Source organism: Ammospiza nelsoni, chromosome W (genome assembly GCF_027579445.1).
Source record: "Ammospiza nelsoni isolate bAmmNel1 chromosome W, bAmmNel1.pri, whole genome shotgun sequence".
Lineage (NCBI taxonomy): Eukaryota > Metazoa > Chordata > Aves > Passeriformes > Passerellidae > Ammospiza > Ammospiza nelsoni.
The window spans coordinates 10476759-10488048 of record NC_080668.1 but is presented as its reverse complement, the minus strand read 5'-3'; the positions used below and the strand labels follow the sequence as shown (position 1 = coordinate 10488048).

Sequence of the window (11290 nt, the reverse complement as noted above, 5' to 3'; positions counted from 1 at the left end):
ACACAAGTGAGTTGAAGGGAGAGCAAACTTAGGGTAAATTACTTCATTATTGGAAGCTGTAATTGGAAGATTAACCCCCTATATGTAAATGGACCAGACTTATAAAAGTATGAAAACCTGTGACCCGTCATCTATTTTTTTGGGTGTAGCCCCTGGGGGAGGCTTCATCTGCCCAAAATGTACCTGAAGGCCCTCCAATAAAACCGCTTTTTAGTCCCTTAATTTTGTCTGGCTTCTGTTTTTAGGTAGTCCCAAAAGGCATCAGTATGGAATATCCTTTGGGCTAATTTGGGGCAGCTGGCATGATTGTGTCCCCTCCCAAGATCTTGCCCACTCCCATCCCTGTGATGGGGGAAAGAATGTCAGAGGGACAGCACTGCTCAGCAGTAGCCAAAACACTGGCCTGTTACCAACACCCTTCCAGCTACTAATGCAAAGCACAGCACTGTGAGGGTTGTGTCACAGTGGTCACAAGGGTTGCAGGATGAAGAGAGAGATGAGAATGTTGACCTCATGTTCAGAAGGCTTGATTTATTATTTTATGATATATATATTACATTATGACTATACTAAAAAGAAATAGAAGGAAAGTTCTCAGAAGGCTAGCTAAGCTAAGAATAGAAAAGGAATGAATAACAAAGGGCTGTGTCTCAGCAGAGAGTGAGACCCAGCTCTGCCGTGAGTGGTCAGTAAATCCAAACATCCACAGGAGACCAATCAGGGATCCACCTGTTGCATTCCACAGCAGCAGATAACCATTGTTTACATTTTGTTGCTGAGGCCACAGCTTCTCAGAAGGAGGAAAAATCCTAAAGAAAGGATTTTTATGAAAAGATGTCTGTGACAGCTGTGAACTTTACCTCAGTCAGACCCAGTTCAACAGAGCAGATTGTTAGCCTGGAACTGAGTGAGAATGCTTCTAGCAGCTTATAACACAGCAGGTTCAAACTGGGAGGCAAGATGCTCCTGTGAAGGAAGTTAACTGGGAACAGAGTGAACAGCCTCAAGAGCAGTCTTGATCACAGGTAACTGCAGTACAAAAGCTCACCAAGGATTAAGGACCAAGCTCCAATGTACCAGGTGAAGTTGAATACACCATACAAAGCAGAGCAACTTTTAACTTTCCTACATCCCAGATAGGTCTAACACTGGAATCTAATGCCTCACATGGCATGCAGAAGTTGGGAAATTAAAGCAATGTTCTGGTATTATAACCTCCCTCCCGCCCACTAATAATTGCTGACAGTTTACTGACAGAATTAGAATCAACTACAGTTGTCCTGAGACACAAGGACCTCAGTTCTGAGAGAGCCCATCTTGCAAAAGCCAGGCCCCAGGATAGGTCTGACAGCAATTCTAAGAAATACTCTGTAACAGTATCAGGCTGTTAGAGATTCCTGTGAGGTCCAACTAGTTACCACCCATGACAAGACAACATAACTTGTTTCCCCAGCTGAATGCCTTTCTCAGAGATCAGCTGTCTGGCAAAAAGTATGAAAACTGCAAGAGCAATCCTCAGCTGTCACAATGAGAACTGTGGTCATAGCTCCAGAAACTAACCGCTACACCTCATTCATGTAAGGGGAGTTTGATCCAGCTGGGGAGTTAAGATGCCCCCAATTTTTCAGAGTTCTTTTAAACAAGCACATGTCACAGGGAGTCCTTCACAGTTTTAAAGGTGAAAGCAGCTAGCCAGAAGGCAATCAGAATATACAAGCCTTTTTACATAGGAACTTTTATTGTCATTGAGATCTGTACATTCAAGTTGCACATACTTTCAAATCTTTGACTGAACTGGAGCACTGGATCACAAGAGCCTGGTCTGTTTGAACAGTTTTATGTTTATGCCTCAAAAGTAGCCAGGAAACTTGTGACTATTTCCTTCAACTTAGCTTCTGTCTGGTCAGAGATCTTCCCTTCAGTCCTGTTGAAAGAGTTTAGTTAAACTTCTGACACAGAAATATAGATGGTCAATCCCTAAGACAAAGAAAAAGGCTTCACAGCAAACCTTCCAGTTTCTAACAAAATTAGTAGATGAATTAAAACATTTCTGTTTGATGCATTAATTTGTACTACTAACATAAGACCCCTTCTCCATTTTAAGCATCACCTGGATTTCCTAAGAACTAAAGTCATGAAGATGTGCTCTGGACAACTGGAAGGCTGATTTAATTTCCAGTTCCGGTACGGGCAGCTTAAGGCCTGATGTTCTGGGATACACTAAATAAACAGTACAGGGACCATTATCTGCACTCCAGCCATCAAATCAATATCCTTGGGATGAAGCAGGATAAATCATACCTGATTGTGGATAGGAGGGCCTGGTGCTGGCTCAGTACGTGAGCTAGGAAAGCACTCTCAAATTTAGTAATTTTGCTGGGCTCCAGCTTGTCCAAGTGACCTCTTACACCAGCATAGATGACTGCAACCTGTTCCTCGATAGCCATGGGAACTGCAGAAAAGAGAGCACTCATGCCACCAGTAACTCTCACATCAGGACACACCAGTACTATGCAGTCCTTCCTTTGAAGATCAACTGCATATATACAACATGGTTCAAGCAAGTCTGCATTGACCATGTGCACAGAATGGACATGGTAAATGCTGCCACAAAGACCAATCTTGTTAGCACAAGAGACTAATGTGAAATGCAGACTTTTTAAGTTCAAGACACTCACCATACTGTCCTTGTTTGAGAAGCTCTGTCAGACGTACACCACGGTTCAGCAGCTGTTGTGTAGCAGCATCCAGATCAGACCCAAACTGGGCAAAGGCAGCTACTTCACGATACTGAGCCAATTCCAGCTTCATGGTACCTGCCACCTACAACACAAGATACAGATGAGACTGAGTTTGATCACCTTTTAAAGGTATCTAGGAGTTTGCAGGTTATCTTCAGATGACAGTTGTCATAAGACAGCTTTACTTTCTATTCCAGAAAAGTGAATCTCAAGATTCTGACAGATGATTATTTGCATTTTTAAATATCCCACTTTTTAATATAAGCATGCCTCCCTAAAACAGTAACCATTGATATTAAACCTCTAATTCCATATATGGACTAAAAGCACAGGGTTAAGAGAGCATTCTCTATTTCTAGTTAGATCAGTACCCAGCTCAGCATACAGAAACATAACCCTACATCTTTATGCAGATACTATTTTCCTTTCTCCCCCATCTCATTTAACAAGTAATGAAAATATCAAAGAGATCCCCAAAGTTTGTTCTTTTGTAGTTTCATAACACTAAGGAATCCAAAGCTTTATCCCCTCTCTAGTCACAGCTCTTTAGAGTGAAATGGGTTGGAAGGACTACACACTACTTATCTCCAGCAAGAGAAGCAGTAGTTTCATGCTTACCTGCTTCATAGCCCTGGTCTGAGCAGCAGAGCCTACACGGGACACAGACAGACCAACATTGATGGCTGGACGTATACCTTTGTAGAACAACTCCGTTTCCAAGAAAATCTGTAAGAGAGAGAATTGTTTTATTATCTTGGTCAGAAGCCTGGAAGCCTCCTCAGAGAGCTGGCAGTAAATAACAAAGATGTGCACTGGGATGTGAAGAAGTCCTACCTGTCCATCAGTGATGGAAATGACATTGGTTGGAATGTAAGCAGACACATCACCAGCCTGAGTTTCAATGACAGGCAAGGCGGTCAGAGAGCCGCCTCCAAAGGAGTCATTCATTTTGGCTGCTCTTTCCAGCAGTCGAGAGTGCAGGTAGAACACATCACCTGGGTAGGCTTCACGGCCAGGTGGACGACGCAGCAGCAGAGACATCTGACGATAGGCAACAGCCTGCATGGTATAAAGAAAGCTTTCAGACATCAGAAGCTCATTTAACATTTTGGATTTCTAAACTTGAGGTGATGTTACAGCTATAAACACCAATGTTAGACTATGAGGCCTATAAACAATGTTTCCTGACCTGCTTGGACAAGTCATCATAGATGATTAACGCATGTTTTCCATTGTCTCTGAAGTATTCACCCATGGAGCAGCCTGAATAGGGAGCCAGATACTGAAGGGGTGCTGCATCAGATGCTGTGGCAGACACCACAATAGTGTACTTCATGGCATCTGTAAAGAATTGGAGAAACACACCACTGAGTATATTACCTCACCATGCCTGTAATCAGCAAATGCAACAAACATGTGAAATAAGTTGCTAAGGCAAGCCCAGGCAGCACCACTAAATTGTTACAGGAAAGCCCACTGTACTAAATTAACATGTTTGTTGCCCTATTACATATGCAGCCTTGGTCAACTGTTCCTGAAAAGATGCTACCATTTAATCCTTTATGTTTGGGCAGTCAAGTCTCTCCACTTAAATTTTTAACTGCCATTCACACTTACATGCATATGAAACACATCAAGTCCATATAAATACTTGTAGGCCATAGCTTGTCACCAGGCCTGCCAAGAGGAACCTCTCAACTCCGCTAGGAAAAAAAAAAAAAAAAAAAATCGGCTGACTTTTCCAGAAAAAACTCAGCAGTTTTGGGACCTCAAAATAGTCTTCTAATGCGATGTAGCAAAAATAGGGGGTTGTTTTACCCCCAGATACCTAGAAAGATTTCTTGTCCACAAAAGTAGTTCATTCATTTAATCAAAAAAGGAATTCTGTCTATACTTGCAGCTAGGAGAGGTCACAGCAGTATTCAGCATTATAATGAGAACAGGATGTTACTAGTTACTAGGCTCAACCACCTTCAAAAATCTGTACCTGCATCAGTGAGCCTCTTCACCAGCTGAGCAACAGTAGATCTCTTCTGGCCAATTGCAACATAGATACAGTACAGCTTCTTCTTCTCATCTGTCCCATCATTAAAACGTTTCTGGTTGATTATTGTGTCAATTGCAATTGAAGTTTTCCTGGGTAACACAGAGGTTGGTAAGTTAAGCTGCCTGCAGTTCTCCCAACCTCTACACAGTTTTGTATTCAGTTCTGTACATTGGTGCACACTGCACTCAAATCTCTCTTGAAGGAAACTTTTTTGGCTTGCCCATTTAACTTACCCGGTCTGCCTGTCACCAATTATCAGTTCACGCTGGCCACGACCGATTGGCACCAAGCTGTCTACAGCCTTAATCCCAGTCTGCATAGGTTCACGCACAGAGATTCTGGGAATTATCCCAGGGGCCTTTAAGCCAACTCTCCTACGCATCTTAGATGCAACAGAACCCTTAAAAAGAAGAAAAACTGTTGCAGTCTGTATCACATAGATACAAGCAGAGGTAGTAAGCACCTAGTTACACTTACCTTCCCATCAATTGGATTACCCAGGGCATCTACAACACGGCCCAGCAGCTCTTCCCCAACTGGAACATCTACAATGGCACCAGTCCTCTTCACAACATCCCCCTCCTTGATCAGTCTGTCATTACCAAACACAACAACACCAACGTTGTCGGGCTCCAAATTCAAGGACATGCCCTAGGACAAAGGTCACATTATCCTGAGAAAACCCATACCAACATCTACAAAAACTATCACAGTTTAATATCAACGTGATCATTCTTCAGTGTAGAGTATGCCACATAATCTACCTCAATCTTATTTGTAACAATAGTCAATGTGTTGCTTTTATGAACAATGCATCTATTTCCATATTGGTTAGAGAACCTGCCTGCCTAAGCCTTCAACTTACCACATAATTATACTGCAGCAGTCTAGCATTGTCATTTATCTCTCTAAAAAGAACAGAAAGGATAAGCAGGATTCAAATACAACATTTATCTCTTGCCTAGGAATTGTATGAGGGAAAAATGCTAGCTTATTTCTCTGGCCAAGGCAAGTTAGGTTATAAAAATTATAAGAGCTGTTGCAGTACTCTCAGAATAGTCAGACAGCTTTTTTATTCTAATATAAAACAAGGCTGTTATTCAACAGTAAACAAAAAAGCCAGCATGAAACAAAAGAAAACAAAATCCAATAGAAGATTAGTTCTTCTACTTCCTAGATAAAGACACACAAAATTGAAGTGTTAGCCAAGAACCAGATGCTGAAAGCAAAGTGTTATGAATTCAAAGAATATTTGCTTTTTGTAGCATTACATTAGTTACTACTTATTAAAGGTGAAATTAAGTTTGCAAGAGGTTCACATGGGTACCTCCAAGAACAGTCTCATTCTCCTTTTAAAGTCTTTATTTTTTAAAAAAATATATTTCTAGGCTAAACAAACTGCTTTAGTGAAAGCTTACCTTCAATCCAGAAGAGAATTCAACCATTTCTTCTGCTTGGACATTTCTTAGGCCATACACACGGGCAATACCATCACCAATTGAGAGCACACGGCCAGTCTCCTCAAGTTCAGCAGAGGTGTCAGCTCCCAAAATACGTTCCTCAAGAATAGAGGATACCTCAGCAGTACCTGGAAAGAGACATTTCACACCTGACTTAGCACATTAAGGCAAGATATGAATTCAGTAAGCTTGTCTTGAATTCACAGGCCAAGGTGTTCTCTCTGGTATATCACGAAGTCTAGCAAGCAACATGCTAGATGCATAAGATAAATAACAGCTTCTGTATTCCCAGCTAAGAAAAGCAGCTTCAACACATCATTACATGACAGCTCCAATTAAAACACTGATGACTGTTTAGTTACCAGTTTCCTTCACATCTTACACTATTAACAATCTCTTGCTCTAAAAAGAAATTAAATAATTAGTCAGAGGCTAAGAATAGACATTGTCACTCCACTTGCAGAGAGGCTACTTAAACTGGAGGCATCAAACACCCTGTGATCTGCAATCCAAGATCCAAATATATTTAAAGGAACTTGATACATTTAAGAAGCAAATTGTTCAATATAAGCTGTAAAAATGTATTCCCCATATTCCTCAAACTTGTTTGGCAGTGTACCTCCAACAACTCTTTATTTCTCCAGCCAGGAAACAGTAAATAAAATTGTGAAATTTTTATTTCCTAATACATTTAATAACCCCAAGCCACTTTGAAAATTGTATATGAACCACTATCAAAAACACAGCTGTGCAAGGCCACTGTTTTCTCTAAACACCAAAATGCTGGCAGCAAAAAGCTATGCTAAAGGATAAAACACTGGCAGGTCTGGGAGTCATCTGTTCCTTCATACTTTTACAAACAAGACAGAAAAGTAGAACTTGAGGCTTTTTATTTTCCCAAATAATTCTGCAAGAGTTCTGAATATCAGAATAAAATAATTCTGAATGGAATCCTCACAAAGCAGGCAAACTGTGTAAACGGACATGTGACATCTCCTTGGTTTGGGCATAATCTAAAGAGTTATTAAAGTGAAGTCTGCTGGATGTGACTATGCAAAAGTTCAGTTAAATACTGTCAGAACATAAATGTCCTCAAGCATTCTGTCAACTGATACATGCACCATATTCAAATTTCCTTTTAGTCTGATAGACCAAGTTCTTAAACCACACTGTTATATGAAGACCTTCCTCAGACTCACCAGTTTTCTGAAAGCATGTTTTGGAGGCATGGAGGTTTCTTGTAGCAACAAACGCTGCACCCAGGGTGTTTCTGGAAATCTAAAACAAGTAATTGCTTCAGTAACAGTAAAATTTCCTCATTCATTTAAAAAAAAAGGTTGAAAGATAATACTGTGACATTTTTGATCATGAGCTTATAAATTTAATGTCTCTCAGTTTTGAGTTTAGCTCCACAGCACTCCAATCACAAGTTTTAATTATGGAACCAAATCCAGCACTTCTAAGCAAGGACAGCTGGTAAAAGAGATTGCTCTAAGTTATTTGCCGCATTTTTCTGCATTACACTGCTGCCACCACCACAGTACCACAGCAGATCCCAAAGCAACACCTCCTTCTCGCTTGCCAACTTTGTGCTGAACACCAAATGCTTGGGGCAGAAAGAAATCACCACAACCCTCACGGTTCTCCACAAGAGAGAAATAATACTGTGTCTTCTAAGGGTTGGCCTTCCTAAAAAAAAAAAAAATTATCGGCAGAATTGCTGGTATGGCTAGAACATAGACGAGAGCAAAAATAACGACCAAAAAACCAAAATAAATCTGTGATAACAAATGCAATAAAATCTTATAATCTTATATCCTAAGTAAAGCTCCCAGTGCCGCTCCAGGCACCGTTAATGCTATTCCTCTGAACGCCTGGGCAGGCGTCTCCTCCGTTCACCTTCTCAAGGGACACCAGCGGGAACAGGTCGGGACAGATCTTCACATCCTCACTCTTCCCTACCAACACGGGGTTGGGGGGGGAAACCCACTACCTGGCAAAGTTTGGCAGTGCAAATCCCTCACCTTGATTGGGATCGAGCAGCTTTCAGACATTAACCTGAACCCCAACAGCACCAAGCGACATCACCGGGGAAGGACAGGCCGTCCCCTAGACACCCCCCCCCGGCCCCCCCTCCCCCGCCTCCACCTCCCAAGCAAGGGCACCCTCGCTCTCTCAGCAGTAGGTCTGGCCCCGCTGACACCCAGCGCTAAGGCGAGCCCCCCATCCCAAACTTCCGAGAGCGGGAGGCCGCAACCTCTCAAAGTCACCGCTGCCTCCAAGATGGAGGCGGCGGCGGCGGCCGCCTCCCACCCACCACCTTCGCTCACTGCAGGGAGGGGAGAATGCGCTCACCAGGCCGGCCTGCCGAGGCAGGAAGCGGGCAAGAGAGGCAGCCACGCTGGCGGAGAACATGACGACAGCAGCAACAACTCCTTCAGGCAAGACCGAAACAGACAGAAGACAAGACACAAGCAACTACTACCAGGCCAAAATGGCGGTAGCTCGCTCCGCCTCTTATTACGACGATCCCCGCCCAGGAGGTGGAGCGGGGCTCGGCCGGGAATTGCTTCCCCCGCCGGTCTTCTCAAGTGTCCCGGCGTCTTTTACCTTTCGCGCCTCTAAGCGATGGGGGAACAGATGCATACTTTTATATATATATGCGCCCTTGAAATGTCCCTCGGCGGGCGGAAAAGGCGGAGAGTGGCGGCAGGGCAGGGCAGGGGGTAGTTGGGGCAGTGACCTCACCACCCCTTTATGCGAGCTGTGAGTGCTTGCACTCCTGACCGCCCGTCTCAATGTAGCAGCTGCGTAGTAGAAGAAATCTGTGGTAGAGAAGCGCTGGCATCTCGCCTAGGCTCTGTGTGAAAAACGCCAATCACTTGTTTTTAAATTTTTAAAAGTTTAATAGTAATAAAATGGTTATAAAAATAGCAATATAATTAGAGTAATACAAATTTGGACAATTAGGATTAGGACAATATGAGACAATAAAAACAAAGAGTTACGGACAGTCCGGGTACCTTTTTCTGGGCAAAACAAGCCCGAAAAAGGACACACGTTAACAGAGGATTAACCCTTAAAAGCAATAGCCCATTGCATATTCATACATCTCAGACATGATGCATAACTTCCATTCAAGCAAAGGATTCTGTCTGGTCAGTGTCAACTTCTTCCTCTGAATCCTGACGCTGCCTTCAGGGCTGAGCGAGGCGACAAGAAGTTTCTTCTGATAATGGAGCAATAAATTCTCTTTCTCTGAAACATTAAGGTGTCCCGTGGCTGCTATCTGGTGCGAGTACCTCATTCCTGTCTTTAAAAAAATATCCCACATACATAGTTTCTATTTTAACTACAAAAATTAGATTTTAACTACAAAACTACATTTACAATACTAGTAAAATGTTAATACAGCTCTACTAATCCATACAACATAATACATATAGTAAATATCTGCATAGAGCCATATAATATGCAGTTTTCACAATCCTCCCTCTTTATAATTATTTTGGCTTGAGCAGTATTCATGGTTTTCTAGCCTTCATTAGCTGCTCATTTTCTTCACAAATCAATCTTGCTTCTCTGAAGGGGTCTTCTATATTATTTTGTTTCTTTAACACCATAATCCTTTGCACCATGTTTGTCGTAGCCAACTTTTGATCCATGGTCACTAATTGCATACCTTGGACTACACTGGTGATGAGCCGAATGAAATGGGATCAAACAAGGAAGAAATATTAGACCAGCTGTAGTGCATAAAAGGAAGAAGACTAACTTTTTCCACCATTCTATCCCCAACACGTTATCCCACCAGCTAGTATTTAGCACTGATTCCCACTTTTGAACCAGTACATGGGTGATTTTTCTGATATCGTTGACTATATCCAAGACGGCATCCCCATTGTCATCTATTTTTAAACAACAATCTGATGTACTGAATTTTCTACAAACACCCCCTTCTTCATCTAATAGATAGTCTAAAGCCAACCTATTCTGATACACGGCCGCTCTCATTTGGGTTTGTTGCCTTGTTATTAATTCCATTGCCCAACCAGTTCTGTTTGTTATTATCTCTACAGCGGCTTGCAGTCTTTTAATATGATTTAGCATTTAAATTGGGGTCCAATTTCCCCAACTCCCATCTTGTGCCCAGGTGACTGGTCCATATGTTTCCAGTATGCATTCAGGGAACCATTCCTCATCTCCCCATTTTTGGAATCCTCCAATCAAATCTCTTTTGTTTCTCTTTAGATCCTCATAAACTGGTATCCCTAACTGATCCCCATCAGGTCCTGGCAAAAGAAAAAATCCTGGCTGTATGATTCCCAGAGTGCAGCTCCCTTTCCACTGAGAGGGGAGTTATGGGTATGCTCTTTTTCCACATATCCAAAATAAGCCATCTGGAGCTTTCCAATAGTCAAACTTTTGCTGATCTATATTCTCCCAAAATTTGGAAATTTCTGGGATGCCAAAGTAAGAATTTTTACCTGTATCATTATATTGAAAAAGTCTGATTTTATTTACAATTTCCTTTTTTTTACTTTTTCCTGGGTCCAGTACATGGTTGGTTCTTCTGGGACCCACCATTCAGAAGTTCTGTTACTAACCTTGTATCTTTTACAGGGAGTTTTTCCTACTTCATGAATGAACTTTTTCCCAGTGCGCCAGAGACATTCTTCCCCTATGACTATTGAACTCAAAATCCACCCCTCTGGTCAATTTTCTCCACTTATACTGGTTTGGTTCCACTTAAGGAGCTCAATTGGGCCTAAGCTGCTGCCTTTCCATGGCCATTCTTCTGACATCAAAGCCCCTCCACAGACCCAACAATTGGTTATGTTAAATTCTCTACTTATTCTTTCCCCCCATTCCACAAACTGGTTTTTACCCATCCTTGAAATATCTATTTCTTTTTCTAATTGCTGTTCAAGTTTCGTTTACAAATCGTCAGTTGAGATTGGCACAGGTTTAGGTGGTTGTACTGGCTTAGTCTTTGTGTTTGTCAATTGCTCTTTTAGTAAATCTTGTGCTTTGTTCCCAAT

At 42.0% G+C, this 11290-nt stretch overlaps 1 protein-coding gene across 1 annotated transcript; it reads right to left on the bottom strand.

Annotated features, from left to right (window-relative positions):
• Nucleotides 1–1719: 1719 nt before the first annotated feature.
• Nucleotides 1720–8828, bottom strand: LOC132086120 (ATP synthase subunit alpha, mitochondrial-like). The gene is made up of 12 exons (XM_059491579.1): nucleotides 8604–8828; nucleotides 7448–7526; nucleotides 6207–6376; nucleotides 5266–5439; nucleotides 5022–5188; nucleotides 4729–4877; nucleotides 3931–4082; nucleotides 3576–3800; nucleotides 3360–3467; nucleotides 2679–2823; nucleotides 2302–2452; nucleotides 1720–1924 (listed from the first exon to the last, which is right to left on the bottom strand). Exons 1-12 carry the CDS (start codon nucleotides 8661–8663, stop codon nucleotides 1843–1845), a joined length of 1662 nt encoding a protein of 553 aa, XP_059347562.1. The 5' UTR covers nucleotides 8664–8828; the 3' UTR covers nucleotides 1720–1842.
• Between the last annotated feature and the right edge of the window lie 2462 nt (nucleotides 8829–11290).